Genomic DNA, 23,158 nt, shown 5'->3' with positions numbered 1-23,158 from the left:
AAAGAGAAGCAAAGACATCTCCCCAAAATGTAGAGTTCTTTTCAAAACTTAGGATTAATAATTTCCAATGATGCACACTGTGAATTCACTTCTTTCTTTGCAAGGACATGTACACAGGTTAATTCAAAAGTAGTTTTCCTCCAAAAAGGCCTTTTATGTCTCTCTCCTGCCTTTAATAGCTGCAAAAGTGAGTGCCAGATGAGACAGCTGTAGATAGGATAAAAATCAATAGTTGCTCCCTCCTGCATCATCAGTAACGAAGTCTCTTTTGGTCATTAACTTACAGTTTCCACGACTTCGCACAGTGTCAGATCCCAAATGCCTGCCACTGTCCTTCTATCTTCTTACTACCAGAGAACTACAGTTTTTTAAAATTCACTTTTATCTCCATACATTTGGTTCATCTATGTACAAATCATCATTAAAGAAAGCAATGACACAGTAACAAAGAATATTTTTGCAGATAATCCCTTCTGTGGGAGTTCTAACCTTTTGAACAGTGGTGCAGATCGTCTTCTTACATCAGCTTGACTTTGGTGCAATTCCAGCAACAAAGCCGCTTCTGAGTTACACTTTCACAACGGAAGTGAAATCAGGCTGATTGCAATCATTGCAACCAATCAAATGTACACATAGATAATGCATTTTTCTTGGGATAAGACCCTCCTTTCAAAAACTTTACTTGAGAGTGTTTTCGATGACGTTGACATCCCGTTCTGCCATCCTGACTTCCTTGTTTGTGCACTGCTGGAGACGCTTCTGGAAGTTCCCACTAAGCAAGATGTAGAGAAAAGGATTAATGCTGCTGCTGGCATAGCTGAAGCAGATGGAGACGTAGTAGCTCATGTAGAAGGTCAGGGTCGGCTGAGAAACCTGAAGATTCATGAGCTGGATGACATGGAACGGGGCAGCGCTTACCACAAACACGCTGACAAGAGCAAGCACCATCTTAGTGAGCCGCATGACTCTTTGCCTGGGGATGCTGGTGGTGTAACTGCAAAACAAGGAAGGATCCCTAGCATGGAAAGTCAAGGTGGGAAAATGATGGCATGGATTGAGTGTACTAATGAACGGCAGTTATTGGAGACGAAATTCATCCACAGTGCAAGCAAAGGCCAGCTCTCAACAACTACATTTTTTTGCTGTTTGCACATTATTGTTTCTTTTGCTTAGGTTGATTTTGATCCTGTGCTACACACATACAGGAGCCACTGAGAATCGTTTACGTATATTTGACGAAATACTGACAATTGTTTTCACTAAAAATGCTTCCTCTTTTTCAACATGGGAGCTATATAGCTTTGCATCCTTTTTCATCTATGACTACAATTTTTTTGCTAACAACGGGAAGAGAAATACCCAGTTAAAGCATGACTATTAAGAGCTTAAAGGAGACTTAGACAAAAGAAGCAAATGATTCTACTGCCTGAGTAATTAAAAATCACACTAAAATGGAAATCAATTTCCTGTTTCATAGAAAGCTAGTACAAGATCAATCCAAAGCATGTAGTCCTGGAGCTAAAATACTCTGACCAGGAGTTGCTCTCATGAAAACTGGGAAATCGTATTTCATCTATTTCATGTGTCGATTCTCTTTTATTGCCTAGAATTCTCCAGGCTGCAAAGAGTGGCTAGGGATCCTCGTAGGGCCTGGAGTCCCCTTCCCACAGGAGGGGCAATGCAGCCTGAAGGCATCTGACTTGCTGCTCCTTGGGGGCACAGCAGCTGGTACCAGACATGGCACCCGCGTTCTCCCAGGGTTTCCTAATCCCTGAACCAAGAGCTTGGAGCCGATTGAGCGGGTGCCCTCCCACAGCCAGAATTGCAGGGCTGGGTTGTGCCTTTTTGTTGTCCTCAAATAAGCTGAGGACTTCAGCCATAACTTTCTCCACAGTGTTTCCTTCTAACTGGGTTATCCTGCTCCCTCCCCTGAATCCCATCCCTAGCCTTTTTCCTGGGAACCTAATGCAATCTTAAGCACTGAAAGTTATATGATGCAGTGCCTAAATGTCATTTTAGGACTGTTCCTTTTGACTTCTTGCATATAAAAACTTTGCAGTCTGAGCAGAGCATGTGAAATAGAAAGAAGCATGAATAATACTTTACCTTCCTGCTTTCTTGTTTTGCTGATACATCTCCCACGTGTAACATAAAATTAAAATATAGCAAATAAATATCAGCGGTAAAGGAAAAAAGAAAGTCGTCATAGTAAGATAAAGCGTATACCTGTAAAACAAAATGAAAAAAGGACAAACAAGGTGATTACACAAAGAAAATCTCATAAATGTAAAAAAATATAAATGACATTCTTCATAACGTGGTCTCTGATTTGCAATTCTTCATTAGAGATACACAGAGCCTGTTTTAGGTAGCAGCAAGTGCCTAGAACTCCAAGTACTTTCAAGTATTAAAGTCTGTATTCAGCACTTCTGGTAATAATGTTGACTACAAGAAGATAACTACAAATTATACCACGTAGCTTTCCAAATTCTGTATAAATGCACTTTTCCCAGCATCTGTATAATTAGTGAAAATTCTTGCAAGCGTTTATGCAAGACACAGTATGCTTAGTCCCCTGATATTTTGCTAGTCTGATAGTAGACCAGTGATGCCTACCTTCTGAGCACAGTTTTTTCAACCATTCTTGCATTGTTAGTCTAATTTAATCTACACCGTCTTTCCTAGTTGATTTGCTGGTATTTTGTTACAATTCAAGTTATTTTGTTTCTATTTATTCTTTGTCAACTTGAATACTTCCATCAAGGTAGGAAATTAGATTGTTTTGTTATAATTTGTTCCTGACAGACATAAAGTATTTCTTATCACCTTACAGATTGAGAGTTTAATAGTTTGTTAAACTTTCTTGTTATTGAAGTTCATTGTTTTTTAGTCTATCTACCACAGTGTCCTTTTACTTGTCTTCATATTTCCCTGTGTTAAAGCCTCCAATGTGGAACTAAAGAAGCCTCCGACAATTGGTCATGCCATCTGAGAGAGGATGGACTAGACTGAATTCCCCAAATCCTTTCAGCCCTGTTTTTCTCTTATTTTATCTGATTTCTTTCAGGTTATTGGGGGTGCCATGTCCTTCAAAAGTTCTTGAAAATAATCAGTCATATTTCAGGGATTGTTTTTACTAGTATCTTAAGTCTTCAGCATTGAATTTCATCAAGCTTTGCTGACATTAAAATATTTGACTTCTGTACTGTTACATATTTTTTTTCTCTTTTTCTGGTGCTCCGGAGTTAGAATTAATTCCATAGAAATCTGGTTGCAATTCAACTGCTGGGGGAAGGAGGGGGAGGAAGGGGCTGGAACAAAAAATGCCTCAAATACACTCTTTTAGGCTTTGTCTACATTAACAAGTAATACAGATGAGTAGTGAAAATCTATAGAGTGAAGCACTTGGTGCTTAGGACATGACACATTATACTCATGTTGGGGGCTTTAACTTTGAATTTTCTCTAACTGGATCCTGTGGATTGAAGCCTGAGTACACAAAAGTGATTGGAGTCCATTCATCAAGTTCCCAGAGCATTTTTTCCAGTCTGATTTCACCTGAAAAGGATACAGGTCATGTGCTCTGAGACTGCTGAATAATGTGAATTCAAGTGTGGTAATTAGACACAATTTCGATACTTAATCCAAAAATACCTTCCTTATCCAAACAAACATGCTAATATAAAAGCACCCAGAATCAGCCAAAATTTGCTCTCTGTTACACAAGAGTTTTAAAATTTTCTTTTATGTCGCTTGCTAGTCATCACTCAACAAGCTAGCTTGAATTTAACAAATAGGCAGGAATCTGCTTGGCCCTGAGATACTGGAAAGTCATGTATGCAATTTGAGGAGTGTTTAATCTCTTCTGTGATCTATATCTGCCAAACATGACAGTCTGCCAGGTCAGAAAGGGCAATGAGATCCCATTTGTGAACAGCAGTTGCCTACATGAAGCAAGAGAAGATAAGGAGAAACAGAAATCTTTCAGTTACATTTGCTATGTGGGTGCTGTCTTGCTGAACTTGATCACGCTGGGGCTACCTCTATATTATCAATACAATCTGAGATGCGATGACTTGAAGGATACAAGGCTCAGCTTCAGCCTTTAATTCTATTCCTTTCATCCATCCATCCATCCATCCATCTGCCTGCCTGCCTACCTGCCAGGCGTGTCAAGGACAAAATGGGTGGTATCCTCAACACCACCTGAAGACATCACCCCCTGAGCTTTGAAAGCTTACCAGAGAACATCATCAGGTGAGGTTAGGTCAAAAGCACAACTTTCCAAACCATCTTTGAACTTTATTACTTTTGAGTAGACCCACACAGGGAACATCAGAATAAGCGATGCCACCCATAAACATAAATTGACTCGAATTGTCTTTGATCTTGTTCTCAGGTGCGTTAGACGAAACGGCTGGACAAGAGCGAGGTACCTGTAAAAGCAGGTAACAGCGATGTAATAGAACAACAATAAAATATTTAGTTTAATATTATTGAATGCAAAATAAAAATTCCAAGAATAGCCATTGCAAGGGAAGAAAATCACATTTTTAAAAAGTTGTTGAGTACAATATGCCAGAATGGCTTTTATTCAAGCAATTCCCTTAGCTTTCAACAAGTGTTATAACTGATCATACTTTTGGTCACAACATTATTTAATTAATATGATATAAGTTTTTAATAAATAGCAGTTGATTAGCATGTAGGAGATAGAATTTAAAAACTTAGATGTACAAGAAGCAAGCAGAGAAAATCTGAGATGAAGTTAGTTCTGGAAAAGGACTGGAGACAATCTAGTACAGAAAAGACTGCTATTTTTTTTAAAAATAGGACTTTCTGATCTATTTTAGCTCTAGGACTGCTCAAGTCTGTTATAATTTATATGTTTATTCTCCACATAAGTGAAGATACAACTGAAAGACTTCACTACCTTAGAAGTAACCTTCAATTAGCAGTGGCTTCTGATACAAAACAAATTCACCTTCTTTTTCATGACCTTCACATTTTGTAAAAAATTGGCATGAACTTTAATCTGTCAGACCAAAATGGATTAAAATGGGCAATATTTGAGCTGAAAGCAGAATATTAAATCCAACAACTCATTGGTCATAAAAAGAAGGGGAAGTTAAAGGAGGGTGTATTTTACCTCTATTCTTTTCAGGAGTGAATGGGGCAGGTACAAAGTCCACTGCATTTGGTACGCCTTTTCATTTCCATACAAGATCAGACTACCTACTTAAAGTGACTACTGATTCACAGTTTAACAGTTTGTTTGGGAAGAATAGTGTCAGATCATTTTAGAATAAATTCAACAGAGGTAAAGACACCCAACAATTAATTTCTTCCTTTTTCTTTCCATCCTTTGCACACGTAGAATCTGGCATACTGGGACCAGCCACAGGCCTGGCCAAAGGTACTGGGTGCAGACAGTATGCAACAGTGGCTGAAAATTTCCATTGTCCTGGGTCTTGGTACTGCTTTCTGGCTGTCAAACTTGCTGTGCTCTGTAAAACAGATTGAGAGGACCTGCAACACAGCCCTGTGATGGCTTTGGGGTGATATAACCACATGAAACAACCAGAAACCAGCACCAACCAACCTCACTTTGGTGCAAGCTGCTCTGGATACAGCCCTTAGTGGAGAACCTGGCAGAGGGATGATTCTCATCACCTTGCTGCCAGTTTAAGGACATGATCAATTATGTTCCCCCCTCATCTGTGATGAGAGGGCTACGACTGAGGTCCTAGCCATGCTAGTGGTGGTTGTACCCATTGCCACTCAGATTGTAGGTGACTGGAGGCTTATGCTTGTGTCTTGGACCCGCGTCCACCAACTCACTCCCTATGACAAGGAAAGGGGCAGGTGGAAGAACCCAGTCTCTGGCAGCAGGAACTGGTGGGTGGATGAGGAAACATAACACTGAAGAGAAACGGGTGAGATGATACTTATGGAGAAAACTCAGTTCATCCATTTATCAATTCATAATTCTTAAATTAATAACAAGTGATACACCTAAATGAAAGCTCCTGAATGTCAAAGTTTTACACAAAAAAAAAGGAGAGAGGAAGCTTTGGGGCATTTTTTATTTTTCATAGAAAATATCTGTTTTATGACCAACCTCTACAAAATGGATCAAAAATTTAATTTTGTCCCTTTCAGCTATAAAATACATGCCTTTTTTCATGCACGATGCTGGAAGAATTTTGGCTAGTAGCACTGAAAGACATCTCTCTTGTGGGAGTTAGATTGACTCAGTTTCTTTTAAAAAGACTGAAAACTGTAACAGTCACAGAAATCTTTTGAAATTGTAATTTTATGAAATTAACTGAAAATGAGTGATTTACTAGCTGTTATGAGAAAGGCAAATATAGAAATTTAAACAATATTTGAAAATAATTTTCTTAGCGATTGGCTATTAACAGCTTCTCTATCAAATTCTATTCTGTTGCCTTTGTGTCAGAGTATTTAAAACTTGTACAAGCTGAAAGGATAAAACTGAGAAATGTTTACTGGTGAAATTTTCACTGAACTTTAGTGCTTGTAGAGCAGAAAAACATGACAGTCCAACAAAACAAGACAGTCCAATTTAGTGTAATATGAATGTCAAAATGGTTTCTGGTACTACCTAAGAAGGCACCCTTTTCTAAAGGGTTATCATCTACATGTGGAATCCCACAGGACCTGTGCTCAGCTAATAAGAAAGCTGATTTGGAAAGTACATCATTCTCGCAGAAGACTTTTTTTTTCTCCCAGAACGTGGTATCTTCCGTGTGCTCTGAACAAGGGCCATTAGAGATTAATTTTCTATCACTCTCAAGCTCTACCATAGCTCAAAATCAAAAACTCTTAATCAGTAAACTATGGTTGTTGTTCACAGATCAAGTGAGAAAAATGCAGAAAAAAAACAATAAAAGCCTGCAAGGAATAGTCTTCATAATAACGTGATTCCTTCATAAAAGCATTTCATGAAAAAAACTCAGCTGTAGACATGTATTAACTTGATTAAATTATTAGAAATAAAGGAACAGAGCTTGGTGGAGTTATTCTAGATTTACATTGTTAAAAACAGAAGAAGCCAGATCGGCATGTATAACACCAACTGCAATCCATGCAAATTAAACGATGCATTTTGCTTTCTGGTACCGTGGTATGCATCTACATTTACTCCACTAAAACCAGGAACACTGCTGTGATGTTTCTTCAATGCAGCTGAGAGAAGCAGCTTAGTACATGACTGGCTGCTTAAGAATGCGTTCGTCAGGTTAAAACGTCAAGTTTAATTAGACTATGGGTTAGCTTGTTTGGTACCGGTACCAGTAAATAGGCAGAAATATCATTAACTGGACAGCAGTAACTTTCAATACCTGTTATTCCTTTGCTGTGTTGCTGTATCTGTGTTAATACATAGCCACACTTGTACATTTAACATGATGTAAGTATCTTACACAAATCAGAAGATCCTTGTCTGTAGGTGCCAGCAACACGTTGCCTGCAAGAACCTTGGAATGTTGCTCAAAGTCCTATACTTGTTCTTCACAGCTCAGGTTCATCAGCCTGTTAGAACAAGGTGCCTGCAGCACCTCATTTGCTTGGGATTATTGCCCTTGGGCCAATGAAGATCAGGAACCAGTGCATAAGATCAAGAAAGATTCATATTTCATGTGATAATAAATTATTTTTGGTCTTGCTTGAATATGAATGTGAAAGAGATTTCTTTCATTATTCAAGCTTTGCAACAATCAAGTTCTTTTCACTAAATAATGTTAAAGTAATGGCCATTATTGCTAGAATCACAAAAGGCTTCTCCGGCATATGATATCTTAAAAAGCTATGTCTAAATTCATGCAGTTATTCTCAATCCTCATGATGGTGACAGAAAGAACAGATATCCTCTGCATTTGCAATGGTAGAACTGCTTTGTACCATTCTCAGTACAGCTCCCTCTCCTATTTCACTGGCTGCTTCATGGAAATAGCTTCTGACACTGATATGCTTACAGGATCATTGTAATTGAGAGTAATTTACAGGCTTCTCGAGTTCTTAAAACTTGTGATTACTGCTGCTTTACACAAAATTTGACCTCTTAGTTTCTGTGTAAGCATATTGTGTACGCTTTGAGCTCGCTTTCATTTTTCAAGTGGTGCAAACAACAACATGCCCATGCAAAGTAAAGGAACAATACTGCAACTCTTTTTAAAATTGGTAGCAGAGATGTTTCCAAAGAATGAATACTGAAGAAAGTTACAATGGGCATTAAAAAACAAATAAATCAGCGAATAAACTGTGAATTAAAGGAAGTATTTGTGAGAAAATGAGCGTGTAAGATGGAAATAAGGTGTGTTGGGGAAGCACAGAAAAGTGACATTAGTAGCTGACATGGAGTAAGAAGTGCACCTAACCAAGCACCCCTCTTCCTGCAGGCTGCAAAGAAGGTGACAGGACATGATTTTCCATCCTTTGCTGTGCTCTCCATACACCCTGTGAGTCACCTCTTAGACACACATGCCTGCTGCCTTCTGTTAATTAGAGACTGAACTTTATCTCATGTCTACAGTTGGATGATACAAAAATGTCTTAATGCTTTCATGTGCTTCTCTTTGGAAGGGAGGTTTCAGTGAGATCTCCCTTCTGTTTCAAACTGGTTAATCTCACAACATAGCTAACCACAGAAACATTGGTTATTTCTTATTAGCTCTTTCATTAAGAACTGTGTGTTGCACAAAGGTTTTTAAGACAGGTTCACATGCAGAGATTTATTAGCAGGGTCTGTAGCTGATGGCATATAGTTACTTCAAGGGAAAAATCAAAGTGAAAAGAGAGAATGTGGAAAGGTAAAGCCATCCTGAGTGGCCAGCTGGGAAGAGAAGCAATGGGGGGGTCCCCAGACAAGCATCCTTCTGTAGGTCACTTCTCCAGTGCCATACGTGGTTCCTCCTGTAATGTTTTTTTCCACATTATCAACATAGTTTTCATCAGGACTCACTTCTTACCAGTTGCTCCCACCTATGATGCGGCTGGTGTTGCCGAGAGCATGCTTTACTGAGGCTGCACGCTGACTTGCTGTTAAGTTTGGGGCATGCATGTTTTTGGGTCCACTAATGTCAACCAGAGGCTTCGACCACAGGGTAGGAAAAGGGAGGGGAAGAAGGGGTGATTCCCACGCTGGTGGCAGTCACTTCCCACGAGAACCCACCGTAACAACGCGGTTGGGTTTGCAGGTGCGGGGCCAGAGGATAACGGCGCGAGATCCACAGCGTGGGAACAAGGGGAAAGTGCTGCCCCAGAGGCTCTGGGAAAGGCTGCTGCGGCAGCTTGGGTGACGGAGCGCAGAGCTGCCAGCAGAAACCCAGCTACAGAGCTTCAGAGAGAGGGCTGTTAGCAATGCAAAAGGCTGAGGCCCTTAAGGCACCGTGTGACGTGTGGCTTAAGGGATGATATTGCCTTCGCTCAAAGAACCGGGGCCCAGCGCGGCTCAAAACTTATCAACAGTGAATGTAACATTTTGATAGCAGCTGCAGTCTAGCGGTTATTGGACCAGGGTAGTTTGTAATAAAACTAACGGCGCTAATGGGCATTGAAGCTCGTTAAGGGAAAGAATGGCACGTGCAAAGGAACCCTCTATCCTGGGATGGGCACTGAATCCATATCTTCTAGCTCCAGAGATTCCCATCATTGCCCATTTGATGTCTGATCCTAGCTCCTTTTGTGGTGTGTACATTGTTTTCCTGGATACACAGCTGAGTTTCCATAGGATTACTCATAAAGGGCAGGTTACTAAGGATGCCTTAAAATCTGGCCTGCATGTATTGTGAGATGACTTTTTACATTTTCTGGATCAATTATTTTGCCGTACATTTTCATATATTGGTATGTGACTATAAAGGATGATTTGCCTGGGTTTCTAGTTCTTATTCTGAGCAAAGGAAAAAAAGTCATCTAATGAACTTAAAGATGAAAAGGAAATCATTGGGTTGGATGGAATGAAAACAGCACCACAAATTCAATTCAGTGTAAATGTAAAAGATTCTTTTTCTTGCTAGAACTTGAACTCGTTCCAGCCTGCCAGTATTCTGACCTACCCTTCCCCCAAAAAAAAGAAATTAGTCTCACCCTAAACACTTATCAAGCGGCTTGTGTATCCACTCTTTTGCAGCAGTGGGTTTCTGTTGGTTGTTTCAGTTTGGATGCAATTTTCAAGCTTGCCTATTGTCCAATGGAAAATTTCTGAAATAAAATGTGATTGGTGGATTTCGGAAAACATGCTGGTTTGAAAATAAGGGGTAATTTCCACTTCAAACAGAAAGTGGAACTTAAAGGCAGACATGTGTCTCACCTGACAAAGTAATTATCAGGAATAAAAAAGTCTTTCATTGGGAAAAGTCTGAAGAATACTTATCTGAAACAAACATTAACGGGAGTGTCTGAGCTGTGTCTCAGACACGGAGAACTGGAGAAGGAGGCGGTGATGGAGCCTGCCAAACTCTCAAAAAGCACAAAGCACCAAGTATGTGGTGCCAGTTACCCGTGCCTATTACAGCATTTCTTTTTTTCCTTTCTGCGAAATTTGCTGTTCCAATGCTGCCTGGAGGAACATCTATGAGACCAACCGTCACCAAAGTACATGGTACAGTCATGAAAGCCAAGGTGACGCTTTGAGAGAGAAAATATTTCACGGGACCATGCGCTTCTGGCTAATGTTGTAGCTACCTGCATGTCATCTTGTCTGATTTCTGGCAAAGCCATAAACACGTGGTCATACTTCTGTCCTGCACATAGGACAAGGAGAGGGGAAATATGTTTTAGAGCTTGAGGTTGTCCTCACTTTTATTCTTCCTGCCTCTGGACATATCTTTACCTATCATATTTGACATCCTATGATCTAACATTATTACTATGTATTGCATATTGTCACAATATAGTATACTGACACTATTATTGTTATTGATATAAATAATTAGTATAAATTATCTGATTAATGTTAATTATTAATATATTATCTGAATGGACTTAAAATGTACTGCAGTTAGGACAGCTGCAAGAGGGAGCAAAGTGTACTACACTCAAAGGCAAATGAAGGGCTGCTCAGGAAATTGAGCTTTTAAAAGGCTTTTACCTTTTCCTCTGGCTGGGGTGTTTGTGACTGCATGTCGCAGTGAAGCAAGGAGTGCCAGCAAAAGGAGTGTGAAGAATGAGTAAATGGATTAGTCCATGACAAATCAAGTGGTTCTGGTTTTAAGTGACTGAAAGCCCATGAGTTTCATAGAGATATGGACCCACCCTACCAGTGATACTGCCTTGGTAAATATTTCTTGGAGCAACAATATAACAATGGGCAAAACAGGGACATTTTTTCTCACGCCTGTCAGTCTTGGTGCTGCAAACACTTAGAACACCTGCCTGTTTCTTCTCAGCCATCACAGAGCTACTTACTTGAGATTTATCTTCCCAGCTTCCCCTCTCCATTTATGTGCCTGAAACATTAAGGGGATAGGCTAAATAAATGTTTACGCAGCCCTTAAAATTGACTGGTACCCTATGTAACTCTCAGACTTCGAGAACTTGCTCAGGGAAGTATTCCCCTGCAGAGAGACACTTTGCAAACAGGATATTCACACAAAGCAATTATTTTTTGACTATTACAATAGACAGCAGACAGATAGGACTTACCACCCCTGCATGGCACCCTTGAGTCTTTGCTGGACAGCTGGCTATGGGAGTGAAGGGCATCTTCAGACTCCCTGATTTTTGTTAGTATTTTATATCTCTTCATGCCAGTATTTCTCTTCTTGAACCTTTGAGCTGCTGACTGTCATATATCTCTTCATGCCAGTATTTCTCTTGAACCTTTGAGCTGCTGACTGTCCTCCACCTCAACAATCTTGTGTCTGGCTGAGATCTATCTTACCTTTCTTAGCATACGGTTCTACTCTAGGTACATTCACACAGTTTAGCATTTATCAACTTTCTCAGGAAGCTGCAAGAAGATTGTTATAACTGTGCCATACCAAAAGTACACCTCTGATCACAGACAACTGACCCCCTATCAAGAGGATTACATGTTATCTTATAACCAAAGTTTGCAGAAGAAGTAGTCACAAGCAGGTGCACTCTGTAAGAAGGGACTCAAACAGTGGCATTTTCCTGTGAGATGCCCCAGTGGATTCATGCTATGGGGAATAAGATGTGCCTTACAATCTCCTGTCACAGAAATAAAGTCTGACATAGGCTTTACCAGCTGCATCTTGTGTGCCATGAAGGAACAAGGACTGACGTGACTTCTGAATCTGAATCAGTTATTTTGAACGGGTAAGTCTTGGATCTTTTTTTGAAATGTCATAGGCCAGTGTTCCTTTGCCATTTTAAAGAAGTCACTAACATGGCTAACTGGAATGTTAATCTTCAGTTTAAGTCAAGTGGCTTATTGAAATTTTCCAAATAACAATGTTAGTGTAGGACATCATGCTGGACCTCCTTTTCACCCATCTTACCATTTCTTCTGTCTCACCAGAGACTGCAATATAAGAGTATGTCAATATTTGGGCTCAAGGAGATGCTGTCTGCAGCGTACTCAGTTCTGATTTCACTTAGGCCAGATTTGCATAGTGATATTTTCATTGAACAGTCAGATTTGTTCTTCACGTACATGGGGATAAATTATATTAGGATTGCTGACTATATGTGCGTATGTGCATCCTTGTCCAGACAAAAGGTGCTATGAGGTGCTTCTTAGGACACTTTTAACCCATAGGCAAAACTTCTGCTACCAAAGTTTCATCCCTGTTTAATTTACACACTGTCTGCCTGTGGCAAAAACACCAATCTGTATTAGAAAAATGTGTTTGATGTCAGTTTATGAAACTTTCTCATAAATTTTAATATGCATAATCAACTTGCCTAGCTTTTACAGTTTTCCTTAATGTTTTTTATTTCATATTAAAGTGAGTAATGAAAAGCAAATTCTTATACGTTGCACCCCTCATAAATTGACCCCTAAAGCTCCATGGAGAGAACAGCTGTTTTTGCCACTTCTTAAGATCTTACAAAGAAATTTGATTTCCAAAAAGAAATGCTTTAATTCTAAAATCTCTGTTGGACCATTGCATGGCATAGTTCACTCCTGTTATGAAGTAGAGGATTTATGGGAATAAAAACATTATCCAGAAATATGACAGGTATTAATTTGCATGTGTTAGTCATTTTATTCAGCTCAGGCTTCTTCTGGAAGTGCCTTCCCAGGTCTGACCTGCTCTTGTCTTCCTTTAGAATTACCTTCATTTTTTAGAAATGTGAAAGAGAACATAAAGCTGTCCAATATTGCATTAGCCATAGCATTTACTAAGGTATAATTATGTTTCTTGAGTTTATTTTGAATTTGGGATGATTTTACAGTCAAACAAAGTCTGATAAGCTCTGCTGATTTTTTTTTTTTTTTCCAAAATACCTGATTTTATCTTTTCACTTAATGAAAGCTCCTGGGTGGATTCAGAGGTGCTTCACTGAAACTATCAAGCACTAAACAGTTTGCGAGTTTGTTATCTGAAAAGCCTTTGTCTGCCTTGGCTATAGTGTCACAATTGATATCAGCACTGATAAAACAAATAGGAGAGAAGTATTTTGAAGAACTTTCCCTAGGCAAGTGTACCTGAGATGGAAAAGCTTGCCTCAAAATAGAAAAGAAAGTACAGACTTACCCTTATAATCTGGAAAAACCCCAAATATCTATTTTAAGACATGCCTTTACTTGGGATATAAACTGTTTTTATACCATGTTTCGATATTCTGTCTTTCCTCATTAGGATGTCATGTCTTTTTCCTACTTTAATATTCACTGTCTTTTGCATAAAAATGTTTCTCTAAACAAGATTGAAGATACTGCTATGTGTAAATTCTTGAGGAGTATAGGAAAAGGCTGTCATTTGTTACATTGCTCATATGCAAATGTAAGAACAGAGCTTCTAAAACAGAACTTCAAAGGAATTGATAATTTCTTGGCTCTTTTTTTAACTGCACGTGAACTAAATAAGACTTTTCATATCATGCATTAGTGTAGCCTCTTTATGATAGCCATATTTTAACCATTTCAAAATGATTTCAAACTTTCAATTTTCTACTTTCTGCATTCTGTTTTCTGATAATTTTTTTCTCTCTCTCTTTAGTGACTACATTCCACTTCCATGGAAGCATGCTGCCTTGTATGCTACAAGTTCAATAGCAACCATCCTTCCTGTTGGCTCCGTTTATCCTAGCTTATAAGTTCAATGTTGTCTCTTGAATGTCTTCTTAATGATTGACCTTGTGCTATGCAGGAAAGTGTCTTTTTTTTTTTCCTTCATGCTTTCTCTGACATATGAAAGAAGACTAAAGAAGACTTTTCTTTCCCAAATTTGGTCACTTTTTCCTTAAGATCAAGAATATACAGAAGCTGGTTTTGAAATCTTTAGTTATGACAAAAGCTAAAATTCTTGTTGTACTCATGTATTTTAATAACATTTTTAAAAATAACTGATACAGTAAGTTTCTGCAGTCTGCCTGGAAGTCATTTTTTTGTCTTAAACAAGAATGGTCAAAACAAATCTAGCTTTAGTCACATTAAACCTTTACTAGAAGCTGCACCTCTAAGGATAAACCCCAGGACAGTAATACTGATGGTGACTAGGATCCCTTAAGGTCTTGTTCACAGCATGATGCTCTAGCAAGACTTAAAATACTTCTGCTACCTCCACAAACAGAAAAGGATTACTGAAGTTTTCAAAAAATCGTCAGCCATAACTGATGGCACTTCTCATTGTTGAATTACTACGGCTTTGCACAAACACAAACAGGTATTATTGTCCTGGGGTACAGAATTAAAATCTGAAACCACATACCTGTCCAAACTCATTGCAGTCATAATGGCACTGCACGTAAACTGGTTGCATGTGTCCAGGGAGGTAATGATGGTGCAAAGAGGGCTGCCAAAAACCCACTCGCCTCCACGCGCCCATTGGTGAATGAGAAAGGGCATGCCGATGATATGAACCAAATCTGCTATAGCCAGATTGCAGATGTAGATATCTGGGATAGTTTTCTTCTGAGTCCTGAAATAAATTGGAGGGCACGAAGGTGATTACTTCACATAGTTACTGTATTGTATATCCAAGTATGACATTGATAGACCAGACCTCAAAACTGAACTGCACACCAATAATTACACTGTCAGAATGACTATTTTATAGTCGGGAGAAGTTTGTCAACCCAAAGATATTTCAAACTAAACATTTTAGGCTCAACAGAATTTTATTGGTCATAATTTTGCTTTCCAGTGAGGTTGAATGGGATCTTTAATTTATTAACATCAGCACAATTGTACGTATTCTCCTTTGAAAACTATAAAGTGTTCAAAATAAACACAGGTCTGACGGACATAGGAACTCTAGAAATATCAGCCTAGAATGAACAGGAGGAGAGATCAGAGCCTTCCTATGATGCAGTTGACCCAGGGATGAATCTTGCTTAAAGGTGCAGGCAGGAGGTTCTCAAGTGCTCAAGGTGAAAAGGGAACTGGTGAAAGAGGAATGATCCTCTGGGAAAAAAACAGTCTATAAAAAAATATTTAAAGATTCATGAGTATCATGAATCATTCATAAAGTATCATGAAGTTTATACATACATAGGGAAGACAACTGAGTTAAAACTGTATGCACAGTTTTCATCTAAGTACTGCAAGTTTGGCTTTTCCAGTTTCATAATGTCTATATTGCATAGCTTTTTGTGTGATATATATGATTCCCTAGATTCCTTTAGCAAAGAATTCTTGACTTTAAATTGCCTTATTCTATACAAACAAAGGAAAGAAGCACAAAGTGTCTTTGAGAAGCACTGATATTTATAAAATATTTTTAAATTACAGGACTTTTTTTAAAGAGGTCCTTATCCACAATCTCTATATAGAAATCACCACACCTGAATTCGCTTATAAATTAGATGTCTAGTCTGAGCTATTTGTTTAGGCTGACTCTCAGTATCTCTAACCAATTATTTTTTTTCCAGTCTACTGCAAAGTACCAGTTTATTTGTCATTCTTACCGGAAGACACAGAATAACCTGCAGCTGGGAGAACACCACCTGGCTGCCCACAAACCACATTCAGAAGTCCAAGTGTACAACCATAATTTCCTAAAATGACCTGTGTGAGAAGAGTTCCTAATTTCATATTTTTCATGTTGCTTTCACTGCTTTCACATACAAACTATGAAATTATGTTTCCAAATAAACAATTTTAAGCTAGAGGGAATGAGCCAGACAAAAGTATTTTTTCCAAACATTTTTAATAAAGTATGATTCACTGTCATCTGGTTATGATGCTGAAACCAAAGCCAGACATCTACAAAGTATATCTGCTGGCACTAATGACCGGAGCTTGTGGAGAGAATGACGCATATGTGATCTTTTTACTCAAGTGCCTTTAGCTTTGTGAACACTGAAGGATGCAAAATCTCCAGGAAAAGAAAAGCCCCAAACTGTGTTTCCTGCAAGGCATCAAATGGTATCATTATGCTCAAACACACAGGTTTCAAAGCATCTGAAAACTGCCTGCACATGTCATTTTATGGAAAAGTTAAAATGGTCTTTTTCTTCTTTGCTTCATTTACATTAACAGGATAAATCATACTAAATTAGAAATTACTTTTGGACTTAGAATAATCATTTCAAATTCTCAAATGTCACACTTTATGCTAAATTTAATCAACAAAGAATATACAGTGAACAGTCGTCCCATGGTTGATGTAAAGGGAAGTGTGGTAATATTCACTGTCTCAAGCTTTACACTTATGTTCAAAAAACGATGCCTATTTAGATCAGAGTCCAGAGGCCAGGACATGTATTTTCATACAGATTTTTGTGTAGTTTCCTGTGGTGGCTCAGAGACACGATATTTAAATGGTAACATATGCACTAAACTTTGTAATATTAAATAATTTTGGCCACATTTTATAGTTTATAACTTAGTTATTTTTTGTTAACAGTGGTGCTTGCCTTCTGCTAAAACTATCACTTTACAACAACAACAAATCCAGGAAAATAATCGTGATAGCCCCAATTTCAAACTTCTTTCTTTTAATTCTTTCAGTGATTTCTACCGTCTTGCCACAGATTTGAAAGCTTCTCAGCAGTTTCTCAAGCCACAGGTATTAGCTGGTCAATTCATCCTGCCACCCATGCCAGGTGAATTTCCGTCTCTGAAACACCCTATGAAAATGTACAAAAGCACAACTGCTGTTCTGCAAAATCTGTGAATATGTCAAATCTATGGCTTGCTCTACCTTCTCTTCAATTCTACTTCTACAGATTAAACTCATTAAAAATGAATTTGAATGATCCCAATCCATTAAAAAAAAAGAAGTGTTGAGCATATACAACAATGTGATAATCCATACACTGGCTGTCACTCCAGTAACAACTTCAAGAAACATGACAAGTGCATTATGTGTTGTCATCAGTCATTATTTATCCACTCTGACTGCATTATGTGCTGTCATTGGTATTTATTTATTATATCCTCCTGGACAGAGTTTTCATTAACTAGAAGCTTAAGTGTTAATTTGGAAGTGATCTGTCAGGTCAAAGACAAGCCGATTTATAAGTATCACACATTTAAAAACACAAACACATACTCTTTCTTCAAACAGGAAAGGTGAAAATGGCATCCCTTATGGGCAAGGTCTGCAATGGCAGGTAACACCAGCTTTAAAGTTATCCTCCTGCCCAGGCCTGTCCTCTCCTACATCTCTCCTACAAAATTGAACCATTCCCAGCAAACCAGCTTGACTTGGAAGAAGCTTTTTAAAATTTCCTACTCTGATGGTAACCATAGTTGGCTTCCCTTCTGTTCTCACTTGGAGTTTACCTTGATCCTCGGTCCCTGAGAAGAACAGGTCCAACAGCAGCATTCCTACACCTGCTTAACACTATCATGTGGCCCTTTTGTGCTGGTAAGCACACACTGTGCTCCCTCTTGGATCATTTCTGTACATGTGATTTTCCCCTGGTGACTGAAAAAATATCTCAATATTGATCAGGAAAGACTTAGTGTATCTTTTCTCCTTTTGATTGAGGGTGGAATTCTTCTAAGCTAATTTTGTGTTTGAAATTTAGACCTCTAATGTCTCCAAGTGATCTTGGTCCTATAATCACTGCAGAGAAACAGATCTACGGGGGCAATTAATCCTGTCTTACATAGGTATATGACAAAGATGATATTTATTACTTTCAGTAATGCTTCTCCATGGAGAGACCAAGAAGACCAGCTTGGGCAGTCAAAGTTAGGATAAAAAAAAGTTTCTTACATCTGTACAATTGGATAAGACCTATAAAATCTTGTGAGACTGAATCTTGCTCAGTACCCATTATGAAAAACTACACAAAGAAATTTCTGTTCTACGTCTCTCCCTCTGTGTCTTCCCTCATTTAACCATATCTAGCGATGAATTCAAAATAATTCAACTATCTAATTTGTTGTTGGATAACAAGATTATCTAATATTCAGCACTAGATTAGCAATAGCTACAGATGTTCATCCAAGATATTCTGGTCCATAAAGTATTACCGTTCAGCTGAATCTCATATTCAAGCCAGATAACATCACTTAGACACATGTATCAGTTGTTGTGCCAAATGTCATCATGGGAAGTCCCACATTTCTAACATTAGCTTGTTTTTTACTTCTGAAACAAATCTGAAACAGAATCAGAGAAATCAGAGTAAACTGAGAGCATGCTGTCTCAGTGCAGAGACACTTCGCTTTCCCATCGCAACAAAGAATAAAGAAAAGAACAGCCGAGTTATGTTATAGGGCACTGGGTACATTGTTTAACATGTTTGGGGTTTTCGCTGGATTTAGGAAAAGCAGGAACCTAAAATTGGAAAAGATAACCCTTGATACAGAATGGTTACAGAACTGTTATCGGCTGTCACAGGTAACAAGACCAGAAAAGACGTCCTCATAACAGAGTAATTTAATCTCACGAATAATTTTTTTACTTCCACTATGCCTGCTGAAGGCCATCACAGAACACTACCCTTCTAGAAGGCAAAAATCACCTTCCAGTTATCAGCCTTCGATACCTCCCGTCTGGGGTCTACCCAATTGCTCTTGTAACAGTTTTAGCCTTTACTTTAAACAGTTCTTTACCCTTTCTGTTGTATTTGAACCTGATTTATAGAGAGCAAACATACACATCTGAGCCTTTTTTTTTAACAAAACAAATTTAGGTGAATTTTCATAGAGCTCCACTCTTCTGGTTCCAGTAATTGCTCTTTTCTGGTTTTATTCCAGTCTGAATACCCTATGTTTCCTGGAAACAGCTGGTGAGAGTTTTATTTCAGGCCTTGTTACGAGCCTGGAGAATGGCATTAGCATTTACCTCTTTCTCCCAGAAAGGCAGACTCTTACACGTGTTACAGCTGTGTATTTCTCACACAGCTTTAGCTTATTGACAGCCCACAGCAATCCCAGGAGGCTTTCCTCTGTTGTTTTCTAACTGACAGCAGTGCTTCCTACTTACAAAAAAAAAAAAACAAACTAAAATTAATTATATGGCTTTGTGCTATTAAATGTTACTGCATTTCTATTGCTCTAGTCCTAGTCCCTCCTCTATTCTTTAATGGGTCCTTTCTGTACGACAGGCCTATACTCCTTCACATCAGCCACATCTCCCCAGTGTATGTCATTAGGAATACTATTGACACACTCCTACGCTTTGCCCCAGGTCTCTAAGGCAAAGTATGAAATCTGGCTGGCCCCACAATCAGTCCCTGAAAGTCCCACGTTAACCTATTTCTCCTGAAAATCTTTTCAGAAAACTTGTTTAACTCATGTTATAATTCTTGAACTAATTAGATTGTTCATTTGCTGAGTTAATAACTTCGAACATGATAACATGATATAAAATCTGGTAACGTAAAATCTCTGATCTGGATAGGCTGGCTGTACCTATCAGTTTCAAAAATTTTCTGCTGGTGATTACATTCAGCTGCAAATACACCTTCTCCAGCTGAAGACTCAGAATGAAAGTAATAAGTTTTGTGACACTTACTGGCAATCTCTATTTTAGGAAACGCTATTTTACCACTTGCAATTAGTTACCTTATTAAAAATCAAGTTAATCTGAAAAGCGATACTTATAGATAATTGAAATTGTATTTGATTCCCTTTTCTGTACCGTAACACACAATTCCTTAAAAATATAAAGTCAGATTAATGCAGCTAATAGAGGTTGTCTGGATCACTCATTCCCCTCCCCCAAACCATAACCATTCTCCCACCAGCTGGTCCACCAAAGACAGTAGGTTTACATAAAATGCTTGCTAGCAGAACTGCAGTTTTAGGGACCAGTTTTTCTAGGTTGCTGGGGTGATTATTGGGTACTTCTGGCTGACACTGAACTCTTGCAGCATTTTTGCCCCCATTTTCTTTTTCATTAAATAGCAACACATCTCAACTCTCTCTGTTATTCCCTAGGGATGAAATTCATTCACACAAGGAGGGCCAGCCAAAAGACATTGAGTTATTAATTTTTAAATTAAATCTCAGTGCATAGATATGTATTATGTGTAACTTTCACTAGGACTTTTTGTTATTTTCTCCCAGTAAGTTGCCGATAATATGATTTTAATTCATACTTAAAAATGTTTGTCCCTAGCTGGCCGACCTGCAAACAGAACTGGAGAGCTGAAGTTCCAAGGTTCTTTCTTTACCACAGTTTACCATCAGTAAAACATTTGCTACTGGAAAGTATCTTTCTAGTTAATTAGAGAGATAATTTAGCTTCTCTCTTAAAAGAATTGACTCTGTAATGCTAACAAAATATAAATGTATACATGAGAAAATATGTTCAATAAAGAGCGGAGACGCAACTCAGCAGCAGAGCCATTGAATAGAATCCAATCTGTTTAGTGAAAGGTGAGAATTTGACACGGTTATTTTTCAAAATGTAGCTACATTTTAAATGTACATTCATCTACAGCGTCAGAGGTTTGTGGCTGTCTTTTTTAGTGTTGGTAACTACTCTGTTAACTTTTTAACACACTATTTTCAAATTCTTTTCCTATGTATAAATGTTCATGCCCATAAATTAGAACCCAAATATGGTTTAAATTATATTCTTCTTTTCCAAGTCATTGTCTGTGTCTATTCCCTCTGCCTCTCATATTTTTATTTAAGCTAGACAAAGGCTTTTCACCAGGGACAAAAACCATCTTTGTTTCTTCTCAGTTTCCTTCCATTCTAATATTTTAGAGACTCTAAAACTAATTTTTAGAAACTCATTGGTTTCTTTTCTCTTTTCTATTCATTCATACATTTAAAAAGTCATATTGCCATTGTATTCACTTCAGACATACTGTTTCCACATTTCTTCTCTTCTGCATTCAGATTATGAGCTACAATGTTCTTGAGTGTACCAGACATTGGACTTCTGGTAGTTTCAAGGGAAGTTTACTAAAGCTCAGAGGCTGACAGACACTTGGTCCTAGGTTGGCCTTTGGAAATCTTTCCTTTAAAAGTACAGTATGTAGAGGTGGATTCCATCTATTAATCCTTGTGCGGTGTGACGTATATTAGATTTATGCTGTCATAACTCTTTATGTTTAATTTGCTCTGAAGATAAAAGCCACTTTTTCAGGATACATGCTTATGGGTTTAGAGTTTGTGGTAGTATCAGCCACTTGACAGCAAATTCTTTATTATATAGAAAAGGTATCTTGTCCAAATTAAGAGACTAGAATGTATTTTCTTGCATAAAGGATGTCTGGGTCAGATTTTATGATCCAAAAAACTTTAGCAACTTCAGCAATTTTACTTTCTGAGAATACAACAAAAATATCTTGAGGTATTAGTTCCTGTCATGTGAGAATCCTTGACTGGCGCTAAGACCCTTGTTTCCAGAAGTAAGGTGATGCTGGAAAAAAGCAATGAGTTTTAGGAAGCTGCTGTAAATGGGCGAAAGTTAGCTAGGGTTTTGTTATTAAAATAATCTGAGGTAGAAATGCAGTTTTCAAAGGAGAAAAAGACTATATAACCAATCTTAAAAGCATTTTGTAAAACATTATAATGCCTAACTAGTACCATAACTAAAGTTTAAAGTTCAGCCTGCATGGGCCAGTGGGAAGGTTGCTGCCAATTATAATGGAAGCCAGGGAAGAAGGCATGTATTTTGGTTTCCCTGAATATGTTTGATGTCAATCATGCACTTAAGTGCTTTCTCACAACAGAAAAGGCTAAGCAGGCATACATTACCGCTATCTGTAGTCATGATTTAATTTTTTTATTTTAATGAGAAGTAAATGTCAAAGGCTAAATGAAACATGAAAAATTTCCTATCCTTGTCTTTGCTAGGCAATTCACTTCCTTAGTTTAGTCATCATTTATTTTTTCAACAATAAATCTTATTGCGAAGGGTGTTCAATTCCATACCTTATTATTGTGAACACAATGAGGATATTTCCAACTAAGCCTGTTGAACAGATTATCCCAATCAGAGAGGGAAGGATGATTGTCTCTGCAGCACCGATCACCTGGTAATGGTGCCATCCGCTCCAAGACCTGTTAAACAAGCCTGGTGTACCATTCTGATAGAAAGGCTGAAATTCAGTCATTCTTCAGCGACTTTAGGACTTAGTTCTGTGGTAGCAAGAGAAAATTGATTATTCATGAACTAATCATCTGAATATCATTAGTTAAGTTTGTTATCTAAGTCTACATTACTGTTTAATGATCATCTGAATTCCATAAAAACCTTTCACCAAAACATTTTGTACATTCTGGATTGGACATAAAAGAACTGGATGTTGTTGTTTTCAAAATGAAATCTGTGACGTAGTAACTCCATTGTAATTTAAAGAATTTTGTAATCTTCCAAGACACATCATTTTAGATCCACAGTGTTTATTCTGCTCTCAGAAAGCCCACAGTCCACTTTTTCTCTTGGCTGGAGTGGTCCTGGCAGACAAGAAGTTGAACACAAGCCATTAATGAGCCCTTGCAGCAAAGATGGTCAACACCATGCAGTCCTGCATTAGGCAGAGCATTATCAGTAGGACAACAGAGGTGATTCTTCCTCTCTGCTTAGCTCTGGTGACACACCTGCAGTGCTGGATGCAGGTCTGGATTCCCAAA

The 23,158-nt window shown here is 38.3% G+C and overlaps 1 protein-coding gene across 1 annotated transcript; it reads right to left on the bottom strand.

Annotated features, from left to right (window-relative positions):
• Nucleotides 1-678: 678 nt before the first annotated feature.
• On the bottom strand, nucleotides 679-22,638 carry MCHR2 (melanin-concentrating hormone receptor 2). Its single transcript, XM_009886759.1, has 5 exons — nucleotides 22,457-22,638; nucleotides 14,871-15,080; nucleotides 4,242-4,436; nucleotides 2,107-2,226; nucleotides 679-994 (listed from the first exon to the last, which is right to left on the bottom strand). The coding sequence occupies exons 1-5, from the start codon at nucleotides 22,636-22,638 to the stop codon at nucleotides 679-681; spliced, it is 1,023 nt and encodes a 340-aa protein (XP_009885061.1).
• Nucleotides 22,639-23,158: the final 520 nt, after the last annotated feature.

Source organism: Charadrius vociferus, unplaced genomic scaffold (assembly GCF_000708025.1).
Source record: "Charadrius vociferus isolate BGI_N301 unplaced genomic scaffold, ASM70802v2 scaffold76, whole genome shotgun sequence".
Lineage (NCBI taxonomy): Eukaryota > Metazoa > Chordata > Aves > Charadriiformes > Charadriidae > Charadrius > Charadrius vociferus.
The sequence above is the reverse complement of the archived record's forward strand: the minus strand, read 5'-3'. Positions and strand labels throughout refer to the sequence as shown.